Genomic DNA, 23,797 nt, shown 5'->3' with positions numbered 1-23,797 from the left:
TGTTTTGATCAACAATTTTAAGACGTTTTTATGTTATAAAATTTAGAATCAAGATCTCGTAAAATTTTCATAATGTCGTACAAATATTTTCAAATGTTTGTAATTCGATTTTAGAATCCGAATAACTCAATATCCATAGTGTGTGTGTGTATATATATATATACATATACATAAAATTATCAATTCACATCTTTATAATTCCTAATTAAACAAGATTTGTATATTTATTCAAGTAATTACAAATCTATTTATTTATTTCCTTACACGAATTTGATTATTTCATTTTCAAATTCTTATTTTAATTACATAGTTTCATAAATTATTTATATCTCGAAAATTTTAGTTTCGTTTTAGTCCGTCAGAAAATTTCTGAACGATCGTTAAGTTAATTAAAAAATTTATTTAAGCCAAATGATCGACTTAGCAATTTAATCATGTTTTAGAATTTCGGGATATAACAGGTTAATATTAATTTTTATTTTTAAGTGATTAAATTAATAGATGGGTATATTAATAAAATATGTAAGTTTGGATGGGGAAATATCAAATGTTGATGGGAAAATATCTTATTGATGAAATTATGATGGGTATATATATACTCTCAAAAAAAAAAAAAAAGGGCCAATTAGAACTGCAACGTAAAAAATTTATAGTAAAAAATGCAAAAGGTTTTTTGTCTTGAAAAAATAGAAACAAAATAATTTATTTTCTTAACAGTGATTTAAACGAAAAAAAGGGTAAAACCACCCTAATTAAATTATTTTTTTATCTATCTCATTTACCATTAACCCAACAAAATTCCCACATCATGGTAACCCAATATTTGAGTTTGCATATGAACTGTCATTTATATATTAACACGAATTTAAAGTTGTCTGTTTCATATTAATATGCTTCAAAAAAGTTGGTTTGACTCGAATTCTTTAACCAACTTGATTTTAAACAAACTCACAATTTGTGTCATTGTAAAGAATACAAGCTCAAGTCCAACGACCAAACGTTCTAAAGAAGTTCAAACTTTTATGCATGAGACTTAATCGGTCATCAATATATTACAATATATTTAGAATAATGATCAAAATTTTATAAATCTATTAAAATGGAGGTTTAAATTTTTGTTCATTGAAAGATTATCAATTCATTGGACATACTATCCGAAACTAACAACATGTAAATTATATTTTTATTATGATAAAACTGTCAGTGCCACAACCCACAACCACAAGTTGATGTTTTATCATCGCAAAAGCTAAACCAATGACAATCATCCAACACAAATTTACTTATTTATAGCGCCGCCACATTGAATCGCAAACAGAGCTACATAATATGAGATTATGAGCAATGAATGCAAAGATCTCGAGGGTTTTTTTTAAAAAAAAGTGCATGGATCTCGAAGGTTTAAAAAAAAAATAGAATGTATGGATATCGTGGGTTTTAAAAAAAAGGGAGCATCTAGCTATCCCCCGTAACAATTCCCCATTTCATCCCCCAGTCATTAACTACTTCAATAACTACTAACTACCTAGGGGGACCACTTACTATTTGGGGACCACATAATATTTGAAAGATTTTACAACTGGCGCGCGCAAGTATTCATGTATAACACATCAAGTATTCATACCTAACATATCAAGTATTTTTTTTAAAAAAAAAACTGGACACGTTTTTAGAGGTGGAATTTTTATTCTTCGTTCAATCTAATCAATATGTCTGACGATCGGTGATGAATTTTGCAAATCTAAAACCACGAATATTTTTTACATAATTTTATCTTTAAAATGAGATCCATGATGATATACTTTCGAATTGTTCGTTGTACAAGTATTCATCCTTATCAATAAAGTATTCATCCTCGTCGTGCAAATGCAAATATAAAAACTAGACACATCACTTATCCATCTTTTACACGTTTTTAGAGGTGGGTTTTTTTCTCCGTTCAATCTAACCAATATTTATGATGATCTATGAGAAATTTTGCAAATCTAAAACCACAAACGTTTTCTACACAATTTTATCTTTCAAATGAGATCCATGATGACATACTTTCGAGTTGTCCGTTGCACAAGTATCCATCTCTTATCGAGAAAGTATTAATCCTCATCGTGTAAGTGTAAATATAAAAACTGGACACATCACTCATCTATTTTTTACACGTTTTTAGAAGTGGGTTTTTTTTTCTTCATTCAATCTAACCAATATTTCTGACGATCTGTGAATAATTTTGCAAATCTAAAATCACGAACGTTTTCTACACAATTTTATCTTTCAAATGAGATCCATGATGACATACTTTCGAGTTGTCTGTTACACAAGTATTAATATCTTGTCACGCAAGTATTCACCCTAAGATATTAAGTATTCATTTATACACATTAAAGTATTCATATCTAAGAAATCAAGTATTCATTCATATATCTCTATTTTTTTTTTCAAAATTTATTTTTATGTCATTTATTTAATAAGCAGTGGCCTAATTCACCATTAATAAAGTTTTGTTCTTTGCAAAACTCGCTACTTCATTAAGAAGGGGAACATAAACATGAAAATGATTAATTGCATATACATATACAAAATTATTTTGATACGATTGAAAGTGACGGATCTGACCCGGTATAGACGTGCTCTAGTATTCATTCATACACATTGAAGTATTCATTCATACACGTTGAAGTATTCATTCCTGGCACGCATGCTTAATTGAGATGGAGTGACGGATGATCTCCGGCAGAACGTTCGCTGGAGCAGGAGCAGCAGGCATAGAGGGAAAAAATCGAGGTGAAAGTGTAAGAGGGAGGGAGCTTATTGTATTTATCATTTCGAGATGGGAGAGGATGGGAGGTGGGAGAGAGAGGGGAGCTTATCGATGGAAAAACGGAGGCGGAGGAGGAGGTGGGATGCGGAGGTGGGAGAGGGAGGTAGAGGCGGAGGTGAGGTGAGGTGTGGGAGGTGAAGGTGAGAGAGGGAGGTGGGGGGCGGAGGTGGGAGAGGGAGGCGGAGGTGGAGGTGGGAGAAGAAGATGGAGGTGAAAAAAGAAAATAGAGGTGGAAGAGAAAGGGAGAAAGAGGAAAGAAATAAAAGTTGTTAGAAATAGTAGTTATAGTTATAGTTAAAATAGAAAGTTAGTTGGGAGATGAAATGGGGGATGGATAGGTGGGGGAAATTATAATTACCCTAAAAAAAATGCATAGATCTCGAACCACCTATTGAAAGTCGAAACAGGTCCGTGGGCCGTGGCCTAATTCACCGGCCGCATGTAGCACCTATAACACCAAGAAATAAACATCATCCTTGCGAAGAGGCTAAATATTTAGTCCAATAATGAACTGTTATTTTAAATATGGACCTTAAAATTAAAGATAAATTAAATATAAATGAATTGTCAAAAGAAAGAAGGAATGATAAAAGTACATGGGCGCTCACTGATAAAGAGTTCTAACAGTTACTCTTAAATCGCCTATACAGTCAAGCAACACCTACATACTTCTCTGTGGAGCAAATAGCAATGGTGAGCAAGAACAATATGAAATAATCAAGTAGCATAGTGGAAAAAAATAATAATTTCAATTGTATACATCGGAGTAAACTGTTTGCTATCATTTTTATTAATTGTTTTAGTATAGCTTTGACTCGATTGAAAAGAGCGAAAGAAGTATATTTGCAAACAATCAACTTACTCTATTCAATAAGGACAATTGCTAGAAACTTGTACCGTAAATTGCTTGGTCGTTCAAGACAACACCTGCATGCAAATATCTCTGTGTTAATTGATTGCAAAGTGAAAGAAAAAGATTTGCAAATAATCAACTCGTGAGCCTACATAATTCTTGTAACCGAGTTGTACTACAAAGGTGAATTTGAGAAGGTGAGGAAGTATCAGTTTTCTTGATAATATTATTTCACTAAAGCTGAATGTTTCATGCCAGTTCAGTTCTCAGATTTTTATTAGCCTATGATTAATTAGGATCTCTCATTTTCCATACACCCTATTGAACCTTTTAAATTATTTGGTCTAAATCATTTGAAGTATTCATTTAGAAAAATTTGTTCTTTTCTCAATTTCACCTCTTTTGCACAGATGAGCCTGATGTCATAATTACTTGTAGTATTCTTATAGATGAGTTGTGCAAAAATGGTGAAGTGGAGAAGGCATCTTTATTGGTGGGTTGTATAAAAAAACTGGTATAATTATCTAAACAGGGGAAAAAAAAGGCAAATTGACCACATTAATAAAATTCTTTTGCATGTAATCTACCCCGTTTATCATGAACACAATTCGAATTTGAATCCAAACTGTCTGTTACATATTTAAATGAATCTTCAAGTTATTCATCTCATATTAATATTGCTGTGTGAATTCTGGTCATATCCGAACTCTTCATACAACTCAGTTTACAACAAACTCACAATTTGTATTATTGCAGAAAATACGGACTCGAGACTCAACTTTCACGGAGGTTCAAACTTTTATACATGTTGATGCAAGCTTCTCTGCAGACTTAATCTGGCATCAATATATTCGTGTTTGGATGAAACATAGAGATAATGAGAATAGCCACTAATCCGAGCTAACTTTTCAATCGCTAACAAAATATTTTGTTGGATTAGTGGATTAGCCACTAACCGAGAAAAGTTGTTTACTCAAGCCCATCCAAACATAACTGATCATAATATTATAATATGATCAAAATGTATGTTAATTTATGTTCATTGAAAGATTATCAATAGACAATTGTACTACATAAAGTAAGTTATATATATAGAGAGAGAGATGGACTTGGGTGAGACGCGGAGCACCACGCGTTTGTACTTCACGCCATATTTTCATTTTGAAAGTCCAAACAACCGATCCGAACTGTTAGATGTGATCTCCATATTGAAATATACTTGGAGACCAAATTTTACATTTTTTTTTTATTTTTTTACTATTTATTAAGCTACTTTGAAAATTTGAAAATCTGAAAATCCGGGTGAACAGTAAAAACAGTAAAAATTTCTGGACCACCGGATCAGCGATTTTCAAAGTGGCTTAATAAATAGTAAAAAAAATTCAAAAAATGTAAAATTTGGTCTCCAAGCATATTTTAATATGGAGATCGTGTTGAGCGGTTCGGATCGGTTGTTTGGATTTTCAAAATGGCTAAAATGTACCATGAAGCACCAAACGCGTATACTCCGCGTCTCACCCAAGTCTCTCTCTCTCTATATATATATATATAGCGCCACCATATTGAATCGCAAATTGAGCTACAGAATACGAGCAACGAATACATAGATCCGAGACACCTGTAGCAAGTTGAAAAGGCCCGTGGCCCGTGGCCCAATTCCCAGGCCTCATTTAGTGGCCTATAACACCTAGAAAATAACATCACCCTTTTGGAAAAGCCTAATAAAAAATTCGTCCACATTTTAGATTCATGATTCAAATATAATACCCACGCAAGTTCTTTTATCTTGTAATGCATAATATATTAAAATTCTGAATTCTCGACAAAGGAAAAAAAAATTCTAAGATACGAGTAAGATTCGGAAATTATTTGTAAGAATAATATGAGTATGATTCGGAAATAATTTGTAAAATTTCCCGAATAATTCACGAACAGTTAATATTCTCTCGACAAAAGAAAAAAATTATAAGATACGAATAAGATTCGGAAATTATTTGTAAGAATAATATGAGTATGATTCGGAAATAATTTGTAAAATTTTCCGAATAATTCACGGATAGTTTACGAATAATTCACGAATAATTTATAATGTACGCACTTGGCAAAATTCTCTTGGATGTTATTTAACGATCAATCAAATTTCGAAAGGTTAAAGTTAAACCTCCTAGAGAATTGAAGAGGTGTAATAATTAGTTCTTACTAGTGTCAAATAAGATATTTTTAGTATGGAATAAATGTCTTATTTAAATACCATGAGGCGACCATTTATACCTAACTTAACTAATATTCGTTGACCCATCGACGACCCATGTCATTAAAAATTAATTAAAGATACTTGATACAATTTTCTATTCAACCGACCGATCTTAACTAATATATTAATTCAATTAATTAACATGCTTATCCTCGTTGAAATAGTTAACAAAAGACCTATAATCGTTTCAAACCTAACAAGGAAACTGTCTTCAATAATCTAACTGTACCAAATAAAACCACACTGTTTAGCTTTAGAATTTCTCCTGGTAGTACAATTTTGTATGTTAACTGATCTATTCTAAACAATTATTTACATTTTACAGTGAGGCTACGGTAACAACGGTACTATGCATATTGGTCCATACTATAAATCAATATCTGTATTTTTAAAGTTCAAACAACTAATATGCACCGTTCAACATGTTCTCCATATAAAAATGTACTTATAGATCATATTTTACATTTGTTATAATTTTTTTAATATATTGTAGATAGGTAGAAAATCACTTCATATAAAAATTCTTCACCATTAATCGAAAATAGTGATTTTCTACCAATTTAAAAAAAAATAGTAAAAAAATTCTAAATTACTCTGCAAGTACATTCTCATACGAAAATTATATTGAACGGTTCAAATTGACTTTGTAGACAATATGCGTTATGCATAGTAACATAGCCTCACTCAAATATTTAACTTTATATTGATTGATATAACATGGTTTATAGACTAATCTACAAGTTTTTGTAAAAGAAGTGTACAATCAGATCAAGTGTGTGCGGCACTTAAAACAGCATGGAATCGAACAATGACATTATTTTCAAGATGCATGTAACTTTTTGAGATTCTGGTAAAAACTTTTCCTAAAAAATTTGAAGTGCGGTAAAGTAGCCACGACAGCATATGCAACTCAGATTTAAAACAACAACAAATAATATTTGAATCTGAGATTCTAACTAAATGCACCGCGCAATATTCTTGATCTTATGCAATCAAATATTCTATACTTTAATGTAACCGCATGCTATTATCGTACCAAATCAGGCGTCAATGCGTCATTATAAAATAAAAATCCGAGCAAACCAGTCCCTTGTATGAAAATATATATTATTGTAAATCGATAAAGCCCCAGGTGGCTAAAATTCGACGCAATGTATTATGAAAGGGCGTAAAAAGAATAAGTAGACTTTTCTAGCTTACAATTAATGTGGCATGTACTCTTTACTTTATAGCTAATTTAACGGCCTTTGGGATATCTGAAGAGGCGAAACGAAATGAATCAAATCGATCGATCCGGTCCCCACGAATTTCTTAAATTTTTCTGGTTCTCCTCTTTTTGGTTTTCTAAATATGCATTTGCATTCGACATTCTCACGCTTCCATCTTTTCACCAGACCCAAATCCAATATTGATCCTTCATGGCCCCACTGACGTGCCATTTTATTGGAAATACAATTCTTTCTCTTTTCACGTTTGGTAAAGGTTCTCTGATTACGATAAAAATGCAAATAAGGTGGTTACATTATATAAACTAGTATGAGGAGGCTGTGTGAGAATTGGTCCGTACTTTGAATCAATACTTTTTCCAAACATGATAATATAGATATGGACGGTTGATAATCTTTTTTTCAAAAAAAAAATAATAATAATAATAAATCTATATTTTTGGTTACAAAGTTCAAAAAGTTAATCTTAACTATTCAACATGAATTTTGGATGAAAAATATTTGCATGCTAAATTTTATATAATTTTAGAATTATTTTACTATTTGTGTAGATAAGTAGAAAATCTCTACTTTTGAATGGTTTGAAATCTATAGATTAAGTGATTTTCTACCTATTTAGAAAAAGAGAAATGTTCCTGTATCCCGAGCCATCAAAATCGAGTCCGTCCCCGAACTGGTTTAACTGGGTTTAACCGTCTGCTAATAACGGTAATTTATTAATTTGCCATTAATTAACGAATTGTTGTTTTAACACTTTGCAGTTTTAATTTGATTGTTTTAAACGTTAGTTTTGCATGCTTTTGTACTGTGTTTTAATTTGGTGGACAATTTGTTAGGAACAGTTGTAATCACCAATCCCGGAATTAGTCCCCTAGATTGTTAACGGTCCTCTAATCATTTTCTAACTAATTAAGTACTTTAACTAGTTAAACTAGTTATAAGTACTTTAAAGTACAATTTAAACCCAGTTAGCTCGGGAACGCGGTGGGGATTTTGTTCTAATTTTAATTATGTAAATTAACAGCTTTTGATATTTAATAACTAAAAAAATAGTCTTCATTTTGAACAATTAATCTATTAAATAAAAAATTTTCAATGTTTGTAAACACATGTTTATATGCTTTAAAATGTGTTTGTAAACAAAGGTTTATATGTTTGTAATCACAGATTTTTCAATGTTTGTAAACACAGGTTTATATGCTTTAAAATGTGTTTGTAAACACATTTATATGCACAAATTTTCAATGTTTTTGTTTATGTTGTTTGCTTGCCAGTACATATTGGTTTACATGCTTTTGTTTACAGGTATTGTTCCTGGCACATTCTGCACAAATGAAAAAAAAAATGTGCTGGGGACGCTCTCGAGGATTAGTACAAATTTAGAGTTGTAAATTTTGTGCTCGGGGACGCGCTTGGGGATTGGTTCAAATTTAGAGCTGTAAATTTTTCCTCGGGAATGAATTTGGGGATTCGTTTTTGCTTTAAAAAATGAAAATTTAACTCATTTACAATGAAAGTTAATCACTTAAATGCAGTTGATTAAACGTTTTCCCTTATATGTTTAAATTATACGATTGTTTCGCTATATTTGGTTGTATTTTTGTTAATTTTTTTTTAATAGAGCATTTTTCTCTTCATGCAGCGAAATTCTATACAATAAAGAAAGATTGGTACTGTTATTGTGCTGTATGAAGTAAAACATGATCTTTTTGTCGCCGACATTCTAGAAGGTTGGGGGACGCGGACAGGTACTTTGTTTGAGGTACAATTATCAGCTTTCTTAAAAAAATATATAAAAAATATAAAGTTTGATCTACAAGTACATTTTCATATAATATAAATCATATTAAACAATTTAGATTAATTCATAGTACTGTAGCCTAACTCGTATAGTTATCAATTACCTTTCTGCTGTGAGTTAACCATAACAAACAAAAAGTGAAAGAAATAAGATTAATTATTCGAGTGTTGAGAAAGAATTCGCTTGATCGGATTCATGCCCATCAACGTTTTTTTTTTCTTTGGAAATTTATCGTACAAAAACGAATTTCACTTGTGCAAATTTTAATTGACCATTTAATAAAAACCAACAAGAAAGAATGTAAAGAGAAAATAATAAAAGGAAGAATATGCAAAATGGGCGGCAAACGCTCTACTTTTCCCGCCAAATGGCACGCACCCAAGTATTTAACAAATACATAGCATAGCGGTCCGTATCTCTTCTTTCGGTTAATTCTCCTTTGTTTTTTGAACATAAGATGGCGACATCCAATTTTATACTTACAAAAGAATAATAATATATAGTCCACTTGTTCTATCCATGTCCTTTCCATGTGCATGAACTTATTTTCCTTTTTACTTTTCTTTTTTTTTGATTTTTTGCTTGGTGAGTGATGTCTGTACGAGAAAACAACAGTTTTTACTTTTTAGGAAGTTAAAATCAGATACAAACTTTCATTTTCTTAAATTTTTATTAATTATTGATCAAATGTGCCACAAAATCTATTGAAGTAGGGTGCTGTCACTAATAAATCTTTTTTTTATGTGATTTGAGTAAATAAACGAACATATTGAAGATGTCAAAAATTCTATATGATGCTATTATAAACAAAATTGAAGTTGTCAAAAATATTTTATGCGGAAATTTTATTGATTACACCTTTTAGTTTTGAGAATTTTAATTTTAATTTGAACATAATACATAATAGGATTTTACTAAACATATTACCTTTAAATTTGGTTTTACGGTCCACAACTCCACATGAACCGACACCATATTTATTTTGTAAAGTTTTAATATATCATACCCGTTATTTATTTCAGTTATTTCATTAAAAGTGGTCCAGAAAATACGCTCCAATAAACAGCCACGTGCGATACACGTCGGTACACCGTACACCAATGAACCAACCTATAACTATAAACAACAGCAGTGTCCTTTACTTCCTTTTTATGGGATCAAACCCCATTTTCTATTGAATTTTTTTACCAGTACATAATTTTAAATATATATCTAGTAATTCTAATTTCAATTTTTACTCGAAAATTTTCTAATTTGTAAAGGCATACATGCTAACATATTATACAATATTTTTTGTTGGAGGTCACTAAAATGTGTCGTTTGTCACGAATTAGTTACGCAACTTTGATTTGTCTCTAAGTATCCACTACAGTTTGTATTTGTTTCGATTAAATCACTTTGTTAATATTTTTATCTAAAATATTAACGGAATGCCACGTTAACGTCTAACTTATCATTTTTTAAAATTAAAAGTTTCTAAGCAATTTCGAGGCAACATGCAGCCTTCCCTCTTCCCATTTATTTCTATTCCTCCCGAATTTTTTAAAAATACCCAAAAATTAAAACAAATTAATAAAAATAACCAGGTTTTTGGAAAAAATTTAAAAATGCCCAAATCGCCCGAGAAATAGGCGGTCCGGACCCAAAATTTTTTTATATATTAACCCCCACAGTTTTTTCTCTCTCCTCCCCATTCATTTTCTCAAAATCTCCCTCTCTCTCCTCCCCACCTGAATTCTCCTCTCTTTTCTCCTCTTTTCTTCTCTCATCTTCCAATTTGCAAGTAAGTCCCTATATTTTTTTGAAATTTCGTTTTTAGTGTAAAAATAGTTGTAGATTAGTCCAATTAAGTTAGTAGGTACCAAAATTAGTGTTATTTATTTTTAGTTAGTTGAGTTAGTGCTAGTAAGTTATAATTAGGGTTAATTAATTACGGTACCAATTTAGTGGTAATTAGTGTCAATGTAGGTACCAAAAATATTTGTAATTAGTGATAATTAAGGTACCAAAATTAGTTTTAATTTTATTTTGGATTTTTTAGTTCAAAACTTGACCGTGATTAGTGTTAATTAGTTGTAATTAGGGTTAATTAATTAAGGTATCGAAATTAGTGGTAATTAGTGCTAATGTAGGTACCAAATTAGTTGTAATTATTGATAATTGATCGTAATTAGCGTATTATAGCATATTTTTATCGCAATTAGCATATTTTAACAAATTTGAGTATATTTTTACCGTAATTAGCGTGTTTTAGCATATTTTACGGTAATTAGCGTATTTTAGCATATTCTAGTATATTTCATCGGAATAACATATTTTTTTCATATTAGCGTAATTTAGCATATTTTTACCGCAATTAGCTTATTTTATCATATTTTGCATATTTTTACCACAATTAGCGTATTTTATCATATTTTGACCGTAATTAGCGTATTTTAGTCAATTTTAGCATGTCTAATTTTTTTTAACAACGTAGGATGGTTAGGGGACGGCTTAGGAGACCACCACCACCCGACCCTGTTGATGAGCCCATTCCCGTGGACAGCACGGAGTATATCAGTCCATTACTATGGATACCTCACAGTGAGCACCGAGTCTCACTGGCATCCCGAGAGGTACTTGATTACTTTTTTCTTTCATTTTTTTGAAGTTTAAATTTTTTTCAAGTTCTTGTATTTTCAGGTTTTTATGTTGTTTCCTTTTTTCAACGCAGAGTAAGGACCCTCTAGAAAGCAAGAGTCGGTTTTATGGCATCCAGTACTACTCTCAGATGGACCGGTATCTACGACATTTGGGTTTGTATCATTTGGTCGAAATTACGGAGACGGAGAGTAAGGTCATTAATGCGTCACTCATCCAGGGACTAGTGGAGCGATGGCGCCCCGAGACGCACACGTTTCACTTACCATTTGGAGAGATGACAGTGACTCTCCAAATTTCCTCCTTCGGTATGACATTCTTTATTTTATGTCAAGTTAGTTAAAATTTCCTCCTTCGGTACATTTATAGTGTTAAAATTTATTGAATTATTGGTATCCTTACAGGGTCCTGTCTGCATGCCGACACCGCTTGAGCATCAGGCTGGATCTCCGGAGATCCACCCTACGCATGATGAGGGCTTGTCTTTCAGCCTTGCAGATCTAGTTGGCGGGGATCAGTGGGATACAGCCGCCTCTCCGCCACCATGTCAGCCGTATCCATCCAGGGCTCACCATTGGGAGGCCTCTGGTAGCGGGACTCAGCCTGACTTATCATTGTTTCATACCCCCCCGCCAGCTACCCACACCCCGAGGATCCATGGGGTACAGCACTCACGATGAGCAAAGAGGCTGAGCCTGAGGTGGAGATCACACCATCTCGCGTGGCGCATGAAGGAGAAGTACAGTGGAATAACTGGCATCGGGTTTTCAGCAGAGAGAACAGAGGTAGACCAGTTGACCGATATTCCGATTCGCGGTATCATTGATAGAGAGTTTTTTTATAGTTTTATATTTTTATATTGTTCTATAGTGTTTTATGTTTTATTATGTTGTATGTACGCTGGTTAGCTTATTATGATTTATGTTTTATTATGTTTTAGGTTTAGTTTTGAGTTGAGCTGAGTTTTATGGTAGTATTTATACAACAAAAAAACACTAAAAAAATAAGAACAAAAAAACACTACAAAAAAACACTACAAAAAAACACTAAAATAAAACACTAAATAAAATAACAACAACAAAAATAATAACAAAAAAACACTAATAAAAATAACAAAAGTTAAACACTTGAAACATTCATCGGTTCGGGCTATTTTTGTCAGCTTATATCTCACGTTCTGTTCGGAGATTCTGCATGAAACTTGGCAGTGCTGTTCTAGGATGTCGAGACTGTATGTCGGTTAATTTTCATGATTTTTGGAGATGTTTTGCTAAGGAAACCAGAGGTGCAAAGTTGGACCCCGGATGAAACATTAATCGGTTGGGGCTATTTTTGCGAGCTTATATCTCACGTTCTGTTCAGAGGTTCTGCATGAAACTTGGTAGTGCTGTTCTAGGATGTCGAGACTATATGTCGGTAAATTTTCATGATTTTTGGAACTGATCTGCTAAGAAAACCAGAGGAGCAAAGTTGGACCCCGGATGAAGCATTCATTGGTTGGGGCTATTTTTGTGAGCTTATATCTCACGTTTTGTTCGGAGATTCTGCATGAAAATTGGCAGTGCTGTTCTAGGATGTCGAGACTATATGTCGGTAAATTTGCATGATTTTTAGAGCTGTTTTGCTAAGAAAACCAGAGGTGCAAAGTTGGACCCCGGATGAAACATTCATCGGTTGGGGCTATATTTGCGAGCTTATATCTCCCGTTCTGTTCAGATATTCTGCATGAAACTTGGCAGTGCTGTTCTAGGATGTCGAGACTATATGTCGGTAAATTTTCATGATTTTTGGAGCTGTTTTGCTAAGGAAACCAGAGGTGCAAAGTTGGGCCCCGGATAAAACATTCATCGGTTGGGGCTATTTTTGCGAGCTTATATCTCCCATTTTGTTCGGAGATTCTGCATGAAACTTGGCAGTGCTGTTCTAGGATGTCGAGACTATATGTCGGTAAATTTTCATGATTTTTGGAGCTGTTTTGCTAAGAAAATCAGAGGTGCAAAGTCGGAAAAAATGTGAATATATAAAAAAATTTCGGGTTCGGACCGCCTATATCCTAGGTGGTTGGGAATTTTTATTCCGGACCGCCTATATCCTGGGTGGTGGAGAATTTTAATTCCGGACCGCCTATTTCTCGGGCAGTTTGGACATTTTTAAAATTTTTCCAAAAACCTGGTTATTTTTATTAATTTGTTTTATTTTTTGGGTACTTTTAAAAAAGTCGGCTATTCCTCTATGCTCCTTTCTTTTTTTTTCAAATTTGATTTGTCTTTCTTCCTCTCTTATTTTTCCCTCTTCCTTAGTTTTGATAGTTGATTCTATGTTATATTATGATGATTTTATATTCCTTTTAAAATCTCTAAGACTATGTTGTATTTTTTTTATTAATATCAAGTATGCCTACGGCTTAAAAGTAAAATTAATGTTGTATCTGATGCAATGGTTGTTTTATATTTTAATGCAATTGATTGGTAGCGTCAATATATATATATATTTAAAAAAAAAAAAAAACAAGCATGTCTCAGGTTACTGGTATGTCTTTCTTTCAATAAAAAAAAACTTTGGGGGTTCAACCTTACAGTGGCAGAACAGGCACAATTTTATGTCTACTGGTTAGCACCTTAACTTTTTCATGGTTTGAATACAAAGAAGGTGGGTAGTTGCAAGCTGTAGCTTTTTAGTTGCTTTAGTTGACGACTGACTGTTGGTATCGAATCAGGTTTCTGCTGAGAAAGAGGAGATCTATTTCACTATTTGAGTTTACTGGTAAGAATACCAAGATGTCAGAAGAAGAGATGAAAAATTACAAGGGACCCCCTCATTTTTTTGTGTTTTTGCAAGACAGGGAGGAGGTAGGTAAAGTAAGGAGTTTGTTTTTCTTAAAGTAGGAATTTGTCTTTCATTTAAGTAGCTAGTGCTTTTATGTTTTTGCAACTGATGTTACTGTTTTTCAATACCAGCAATGTGGGATAAGGAAAGAAAAATCTGAGTAAGAGAAAATGGGTAAAAAAGAAATATCACAGAGGAAGAGAAAGAAAAAGGAAGAGAGAAATTAATGTGTATTATCTTAGAGATTTTTAATTATAAAAAATGATGACTTAGACGTTTACGTGAAATTCCATTAGTAATTTAGATAAAACTATTAATAGAGTAATTTAATCGGAACAAACACAAATTCAATAATTGTTGAGAAATTAAAGTTAAGTAATCATCTCATAACAGCTAACAAAGTTGAGTGAGCTCTGACAAAAATTATCTTTTAAAATTTATTGTCGGCAGTATTAGCCGTCTGAATATGGTAAGACATAATCTTATTAAATTTTATCTAAAAATTAAAAATAGGAAAAATGAGAATCGTCAATTTGTCCTGATATTACTCGAAAAGGTCAGGATGAAAGAAATATCTTGCGATCTGAGTGGTCTCTCTCTCTGAGACGAACCGGTGCGAACAGCGCACGTGGTCTCTGACGACTGACGAACAAGTCACATGATCGGTTCAACAGTCGACACGTGCCGCCTCGTAGCCGCTGCCGCACATGGCTCGGCGCAATCCCTGATGCAATCCTATTCCTGTCTCTTTGATCGAGGCTACGGTGACGTTGACCAATCAGACATTACCGGCGCTCTTCGCCCTTTCGCGTCACCAAGAAAAACTACCTCTTTCCGCAAAAAAAGGACGGTTATGTAACTGTATTTACTCAAGCTACCAATGCCCAATGGGTCTCTACTACATTCTACAATCTACACTGCAGTATTATCTTCTTTTAATAATTTTAAATGTTAGCTAGATTCATTTACCCCTATATCTATGCTTGTAATTTAATGCACGTAAGCTTAATCTGGCTATTTACTTACATACTAATATTCTATTATATTCGTGCATTGTATTGTAACGAAAATATATTACAAAATGATATAATTACATAAAAATATAAACTAAATAATAAATAACAAATAATATTTCTTAATGACATTTATATATAAATGACATTTTTTAACCTAGTAAATGACATATATCATATATAATTTAATTTTTTTGATATATTTTCATTAAAAATCTCATGCAACATGACATATTAAATGACAAATAATATTCGTTAAATGATATAAAAAATATAAATAAATAAAGACATAACAAATTAATTATCAATCAATAAAAATATATCTTAATTCTTAAATGACATTTAAAATATGAAAAGAAATTCAAACAATCAGAAAGATAACATAATTTGCATGTAATGAGTTTGTCTCTAAATAAATTTGGACTTCTACACTTAAAAACACATTAAAAAAATGTATATAATCAGAAAAAGTAGATTATTTGATTGGAATGTTGATATTCAAGTTGAAATTTTATCTTTTAGTCATATAACTATTGGCAAATTAAAGTATCTACATGGTTAATATAAGAATGGAGATATGGGACCATTAATTAACAATGTTTATGTTGATCTTTCCAAATTAATTAGACAAAAGGCAATGTAACAAAATGACAGTTGTTGGAGGTTAAGGACACATGGCACATCTCAAATCGTAATTCAAAATTTAAAATCTACCGTGTCGGATCATACTATAGTACTTTTGAAGATTTTTTGAGATTTATGTAATTAGAGTTAGATGACAAATAAGACATGATCATGATAGCAATAGAGAAATGGAAATTATTAGATATATTATATAATTGTTTTATTGAATTACAAGAACTATTTTGAACAGTAAAAATTATTAAATTTAAGTCATATGATGAAATTGTACATACAACACAAGCACTTTGAAAATTATGGTCATGTTTGGTTGTGGAGTAAAGTTAAACTGGATTAAATTTCTTACTCCAAGCTAAACCGGAGTAAGTTAATCATGTTTGGTGGAGTAAGCTAAATTACATCTCTAGGTGATGTAAGTTACTCCGGTTTAGCTCAAATCTTACTCCATTTTAAGCCACTTATGTTACTCCTCGTTTAGCTCCTTAAACGTGGAGTAAGAAGTTTACTCCACCTCTTGCTCGACAACCAAACATGGCCTATGTATATAAAACAGTACAAATATGATCATGACACATTGACACTGGTTACTGGTGCAAACAGCTGGAAAACTACAAATATGCAGGATAATGTTTTCTTTCTTTTTTCTCTCCTAAATCTGCGGCATATAATTGTACTGTACTTGGAAAATCAAAATCAAGGAAAGAATCTATTCGTTTAAGTCCCTGATCTCCAGTTAACCAATTACTGGAGCATCTCTGCTAGTTCCCCGGCCTTACAACTGTCCACGTGTCAGACTGTCAGCAACCGAGGACTTTAAGGTAGGAAGTCATCACGAATTGGACTGGAAGCAAACACCAAGTTTAAGGCACCAACTAATCAAGTAGTTAGGGAGCAGCCGAGCAGGGACCATCGAATTAATTTTACCAAATTACCCCTCTTTGACAGGTCCTGTGTCCGTACAATACCTCGAACAAATAATTTTATTGTTATTTTTATTCCGGGCAACTAACCCACTGACTGACCACTGACCAGTTGTTTGGAGTCCGTTTTGTTTGCCCGCGGTTTGTACTCCTCGTAGGTGCCACTCTCGTTATGTAATTTTACGTGTGAGGCCGTCCAACCAATGAGATGTCTTCTCAATTCGTTATGTGAGTTTTAGTAAATACTGCGAGTGTAAGTAGGTATTTATGTTATTCACGGTTAATACGTGACGAGCCGACACAGGGCGGTGCACGGAGTAAGAAGGCCCATGACAGTCCGGCCGCTCGAACACGTTGATCATAAATAATCCGAGTTGTCTCCTTCCTCTCCATTTTTAATACGGAATGGACGATTTAATTAGGAGATACTAATCTTCCTGTTGGAGGAAATGGAGATGATGCGGGATCCTAGAAGAGCGTTTTCAGTGGACCCAAATGGAGGCCACGTGGATAGTCGGGGAATCAATTCATGCGAGTATCCGACCCACCATGCTTCGTGCTTTCACCCGGCACCGCCACCGAATTTTTCCATAAATAATCAATTTCTTATTTTCGCTAGATGTCCACAAAAAGTGTTCATGGATTTGCTCTCCTGTGACAAAATATAATTATCTAATGCACCCTCCATCAAAACTATCTCAAGAATTTGCAATCAAAATTATTTTCCCTCTTTTATTAATCAAAAGGGTTGATACTGTGATTTATGAATTTTATAATTTAATACGAAACTTTTATTAAGAGATCTTTAAATTGCTACGGAACATATTTTAGATTTTTTTTTTCTATTTGTGGTGTTCACGAGTATTATCCTATAACTTGCTGTTTTTTACTAGATATACAACTTATGCTGCCATATCTTCTCATTATTATGAAAATGCCAAAATTTTCTTTAAGCAGTTCGTCAAGTTAAAATTGATAGAACATGATATATATCGATTGAGTTTTATTGAAACAAGATCTTTTATTTTCATTTCACATGATTATTTGGATTAATTTTTTTTCATAAAATTGGCCACAAATGATCACTATCTCCTATTATTCAAGCTTTTAGCTTTACATCTTGCTATGGATTTTGATTATAAACATAATTGTTCTGATATGAAAGATTATACCATGTTTATTGTTTGTCGATTCAAATAATTGTTCCTTCAATACAAGTAATTTCTTATTTTGATATTATTTAAAAGTTGTCATGTTTAAATGCTGCAAAATTTGAAAAACAAATAATAAAACCTTAAAAGTTGTGATTGCCTAAGGAATTTTATTTGTTTGAAATTGGAAATGAAGCTTCAGTAACAAAAATAATAATTATTTAATATTTATACTGCATATATTGTTAAAACATTATACTGTCCGTATTTCAATAGAGGCTTTTGTGTAATATTTATTATAGGGACTGCCGACATTTTTATTTTTACCCATTTTTAAAAAAATATTTTACTAAAAATAACTAGGGTTTTGAATTTTTTTAAAAAAATACTCAAACTGTGGAAAAAATCCACGGTCCCCAATTTTAATTCGGAACCGTGGAAAAAATTCACGGTCCGGAATTAAATTTGGAACCGTGGATTTTTTCGACGGTTTGGGTATTTTTAAAAAAATTTCAAAACTCTGGTTATTTTTATTAAAATATTTTAAAAAATGGGTAAAAATAAAAATGTCGGTAGGGACTTGTATCATGTGAACCATCTGGGTTTGTGTTGGGTAAGTAAATCTTTTTATGTTGCCGTTGCTTAAATCCAGCCTGTCGTGTGCAGCAAGCAATTCACTAGCAAGAGAAAAAGGCTATCAGGTGCGAATGAGTCCTCCGTGGCATGCGAATGCGGTCCATCCTACACCTCGCGCAGTTGACCAAAGTCGGACTTCCTCTCTGTCTTCCCACCGAAAATTAGGCCGCTTCTATGGTTTGGCAATTGGCATCAGAAAAATTCCCAGATTATCTCCAGTTCAAATCACCGGAGACTCTGTTTCCACGTGTAAATGTTAACTTAATTACAAAGTTGATACGACTGATGTGTCTCTCTGAATATTATTAGAGCTCACTTGGAATTTATAACTTCAGTTTAATATTTATGAAAACTCTTTATATTGTATGATATACTTTATTTTAATATAATGCACTTATGGATCAATAACAGAGGGATGCATAAGTATCACTGTAGCCATTTGATATTAAGCCTTATAATAAGTTATAATTCTTGTGAAAGGAATCAATGGATTAAGCCTTTATAATATTTATCCACTGAAGTAGTGTCACATGCTCATTCATAACATAAATAAAAAAAATGACGAAAATATCATTGGAAGAATAAAATGTATTTATCCGTTGTAAACTTTTTTTGAAATAAAATAACAAGATCTTACTTTTTCAATATGCGTAATTAATATTGCAATATACTCGTCCTTTAATATTTATACTCTGATAATCTCAATACACTCCTTGCAATATGCGTAAAAGAAATTTCCCCTAAAAAACAAAATACCATTCGTTTTATAGTTTAAACAGAGCAGCTCAATTTCTGATGGGAAAAAATAAAATAAAGCAAAGTCTGTGATCCCTGCACACGGCATGTGAATGTGATAGTTCATAGTTATACCTCGCTATTCCCATGCGGTATGTATATACATGGGTGCGGGTCCTTTAAATACTTTCTGAAAATACTGTCGACCTCCTGGCTGTACCCCTCTGTCCCCTCATAGGCTCGTCATCCTCTTCTTATTCCAAGTCTCCAACCTCCAAATAGAAGCGCCCAAAATTAAACAGAGAGTGAAACCAGAGACCTCGAGAGATCAAGAGAGAGAGAATACCGTCATTCTGTTTTGCCAAAGGAAAACCAGGGTGAGTGTCCGTACACCATAGAACCGCTCCCCTCCAGTACCCTGCTCGCTAATTCACACGAAAACCTCCGAAACCATTTCGAAATTTCAAATTTCAAATTCACACCGTAAAGAAAGCAGGAGAAATGGCATGGAGTCGACCGGCAGCACGACTCGACGAGTATGAGATCTTCGTTAATCGTATGAACACCCCTCGCGTTGTGATCGACAATGTAACTTCCCCCTCCGCCACTCTTATTAAGGTAACTCCCTATTTTTGCGGGGATATTTACAAAAATAACCGTATTTTTTTTCTTTCCTAAACTCTTATCTCTAATCAACAGGTAGATAGTGCTCGTAAGTTTGGGATTCTGCTAGAAGCCTTACAGGCCTTAACGGATTTGGATCTTTCCATCAAAAAGGGTTACATCTCATCCGATGGGAGGTGGTTCATGGATGTGTTCCACTGCACTGACCGGCAAGGCCACAAGATCACTGCTGACACGTCCCGCCTAATTTCATGTATAGAACGATGTCTGACACTCGACCCCACATGTGACTTACCGCACCACAAGGTACTCGACCATTTGACATCACTCGAGCTGACTGGATCAGACCGGGTGGGACTCTTGTCGGAGGTGTTTGCTGTGCTAGTTGATCTCAATTGCAGTGTGGTGGAGGCGAAGGTCTGGACTCATAACCGGCGGATTGGGGCTATTATCTCTGTCAAGGATGAGAAATCAGGGTCACCAATTGAGGACAAGCAAACCGCAAATCGGATCCAGGCACGGCTAAAGCATGTTTTGAGAGGGACTAACGGTCTTCGTGGGGTTCCGCTAACTGAGGTTTCATACCCAGCAAGGTTTGGCGCGGATGCTGATCGAAGGATGCATCAGATCATGTTTGCTGATAGGGATTACGAGGGGATGGATGACAGGTGGAGCACGGAGGAGGTATCAACGTCTGCCCCTGTGGTGTTGGTCGAGAATTGGGGGGAGAAGAGGGGTTACTCAGTGGTCACGGTGCAATGTAGGGATAGACCAAAGCTGTTATTTGATGTGGTTTGCACCTTGACAGATATGGAGTATGTCGTATTTCATGGCACGGTGGACACCACCGGTGATTTGGCGCATCAGGTACTTTCTAAGTTCCGTTTTCATACTTCCAAGAGTGAATTTCGATTTGCTCCTCTTGGTTTGGAACAATTTGTTATTTTTTAAGTATAACTACCACATCCGTTTTGTTTGATGCAATATTTAATATTTCATTTTCTGGGGGTTATTCAGGAATTTTACATGAGACATATAGATGGGAGTCCTATAAGCTCAGAAGCCGAACGAGAGCGCGTGATCCAATGCCTCCGAGCTGCTATTCTACGAAGATCCTCCGAGGTTCGCATTAATTAACTCTATAAACATTAACTTTATCGCACTTTGCGTTGATTTTCAAAATGTTCACAAGGTGTTCGTTGATTTGTCCAGGGGGTGAGACTCGAACTGTGCACGGCAGACCGGCCGGGCTTACTTGCCTTTGTGACACGAACATTTCGTGAGAACGGACTGTCAGTAACTAGGGCTGATGTCAGCACCAAGGGACAGATGGCCATGAACGTGTTCTATGTTACTGACGCATGGGGCCACATGCCAGATCAGAAGATCCTTGATGCGGTCGTGCAACGGATTGGCGGGGAGAATCTGAAAGTGAAAGAGGAGCCCTGGCACCGGTACTGTGCTGGGTCTGCGGTCAATGAAGGCGGTACTGGCGGTACCGGTTTGCTATCAATTGGGTCAATTGTGTGGAAGAACTTCAAAATTTGGGCCTGATTGAATCCAGTCATATATGGAGGCAAATGTTTAAATTAAACACCTATCCAGTCTTGAATACTGGAGATATCCATTGCTTCTGTTTCGTGCTGCACAGACAATCAATAGATTTCTTCAGTTTAGTACGACTGGAGATAAAATGTTTGATGGTTTTTATGTACATATAGGTTGTGTAGGGTTGTAAATAGAAAGATGAAAAAGGTTAGGTGCTTAGTTTAGTAGCGAAGGAATGTTACGAAAGGAGAATTTGGATAGCAAAGGGCCTAAGTGGAAACATTCAAAGCAGAGCTTTTGTTTGGTTTCTACGAAAAAGCTATTAGAATCAACGCGAAGGTCGGAATCAGAATTGGGAGAATTAAAATTTGAGATTTTGATTCTGATTCGGTGTTCTTGTGTCCTTCGTACAAGTATAGATAGGTGATGATAGGTAGATTGTATTATATTAGATGTATCTTTGTACATATAACAAAGTATTAATGAAAGTAACTGATGCCTTGACTAGTCATTTAATTAGCTCTTCTCTCTCTTTCATCTGGAATTTTGTAGATCCTTTTCTTTATTCATACGGTTACCACCTGCTAGGGATTTAGTACTTATGCATTACTTATTGATGGGAAAATTTGACAATATGTTAACAATTTTAATAATTTTTAAAAATAAAGTTTAAATGTAAAGTTTAATATTATAAGCATGATATGAAACTACATATAAATTTACTTTTAATTTTCATTTTTAATTGATTTATAAAAAAAACATTCCTAAGATTTCCAAACCAACGGTTATCCATTCTCTTAATTAATTTACTTGATAAAGGTGATGTGCTACTTTTTCTAAAATATTTATTTGTCTAGAAGCTAAAAATGTTCCTCAGACTGGTTCATGAGTCAATCAACCTTCTTATACTTTTCCACATCAATTAAAGAAAGTGGACCGAGTCAGATGCTACAGTAAGTGGTGCTTTTCATTTTTAACCATTTTTATTATTATTTCTTTTGTCAAAAAGCTATTATTATTTCCTTGATAACACGTAATTGAAATTGTTAGTCTGGCTTGTTGACTTGCGTTCTTTTTTTATATATTTATATTTAGCACTTTTCTTTGATCAAGACTTAATTTCTTACTGATTACTTGTCATAAACCATTTGAGCTACAATTGGTTGGTTTACTTTTTTACTTTCGATGTTTCCAACCTTGATTTAACATTGCTTGAACATTTCAAAAAATGTTTCTTTTCTACATCTCTGAACCATCTAACTTGCAAGTTGCTCCAAGTCCTTTTGTAATATTTTAAAATTTAACACTACTTCACAAATTTATAATCATCCTTATTCTGGATTTCTTTTATCAAGTAAAAATTTAAAACTATTTTCACAAAATTTTATCTACCCTTATACATAAAAAAAACTTTTATCTTTATAAAATTTAAATCTAACTTTGTGAACTTTATTTTATCCTCATTTTATGAAAAAAATTCAGAACGAATGGAAGTGAGAAACATAAGCTAAGATCCTCACAAATTGATAATTTATAATTCTATCCATTAAATCTTATAATTTTTACATACATTGATATTTTAAAGTTTCTTATAAATTAAAATAAGAGAGTTCAAATGTCTTCATTTTTCGTGTCTCCATCATGTCTCTATTTTATGAAACATTAGCAACTTAAATTTAAAAATCAAATAACAAAATAAATTATTAGATTTGATCTATATCATTTTCTCTACACACAGATAAAATATTACGCTCATATCAACTACTTTGTTTTATCGATATCAAGAATTTGCAAAAATATATTAATATGGATAAATTTTGGACGTTGATGTTTTAACTTATTGGTTAATATAAAAACAAAACCGAAAAGTGTTAAAGAATTCATGTGCGTGTATATAAAATAATAGATCACATTTAATGCTTTTATTTTGAAATATAAATTTTAAAAGTTTTGTTATTAAAAAAATATAGAAACATGATAGAAACACAAAACATATAATTATTTAAACCCTTCTCAAAATAAAATTGTTTAACATTAAATTATTCACTCCTATCCGTTTCTACATAAACTTTATATAGGTTAAATGGAAGGCTTCAAACATTTAAAAAACCAA

General features: G+C 33.3%; 1 protein-coding gene across 1 annotated transcript; it reads left to right on the top strand.

Annotated features, from left to right (window-relative positions):
- Positions 1-19,740: 19,740 nt before the first annotated feature.
- Positions 19,741-22,203, top strand: LOC144547663 (ACT domain-containing protein ACR8-like). The gene is made up of 4 exons (XM_078296358.1): positions 19,741-20,130; positions 20,212-21,003; positions 21,154-21,258; positions 21,349-22,203. The coding sequence occupies exons 1-4, from the start codon at positions 20,014-20,016 to the stop codon at positions 21,688-21,690; spliced, it is 1,356 nt and encodes a 451-aa protein (XP_078152484.1). The 5' UTR covers positions 19,741-20,013; the 3' UTR covers positions 21,691-22,203.
- The last annotated feature ends 1,594 nt before the right edge of the window (positions 22,204-23,797 follow it).

This window comes from Carex rostrata, chromosome 31, assembly GCF_964058835.1.
Source record: "Carex rostrata chromosome 31, lpCarRost1.2, whole genome shotgun sequence".
NCBI classification, from domain to species: Eukaryota; Viridiplantae; Streptophyta; class Magnoliopsida; order Poales; family Cyperaceae; genus Carex; species Carex rostrata.
The sequence above is the reverse complement of the archived record's forward strand: the minus strand, read 5'-3'. Positions and strand labels throughout refer to the sequence as shown.

Excerpts from the sequence above, each read along its gene's own strand:
- LOC144547663 (XM_078296358.1), top strand. The coding sequence starts at position 20,014 with ATGGCATGGAGTCGACCGGCAGCACGACTCGACGAGTATGAGATCTTC. Across the intron at positions 21,004-21,153 it reads CCGGTGATTTGGCGCATCAG|GAATTTTACATGAGACATAT; the intron begins GTACTTTCTAAG and ends GGGGTTATTCAG. Across the intron at positions 21,259-21,348 it reads TTCTACGAAGATCCTCCGAG|GGGGTGAGACTCGAACTGTG; the intron begins GTTCGCATTAAT and ends TGATTTGTCCAG.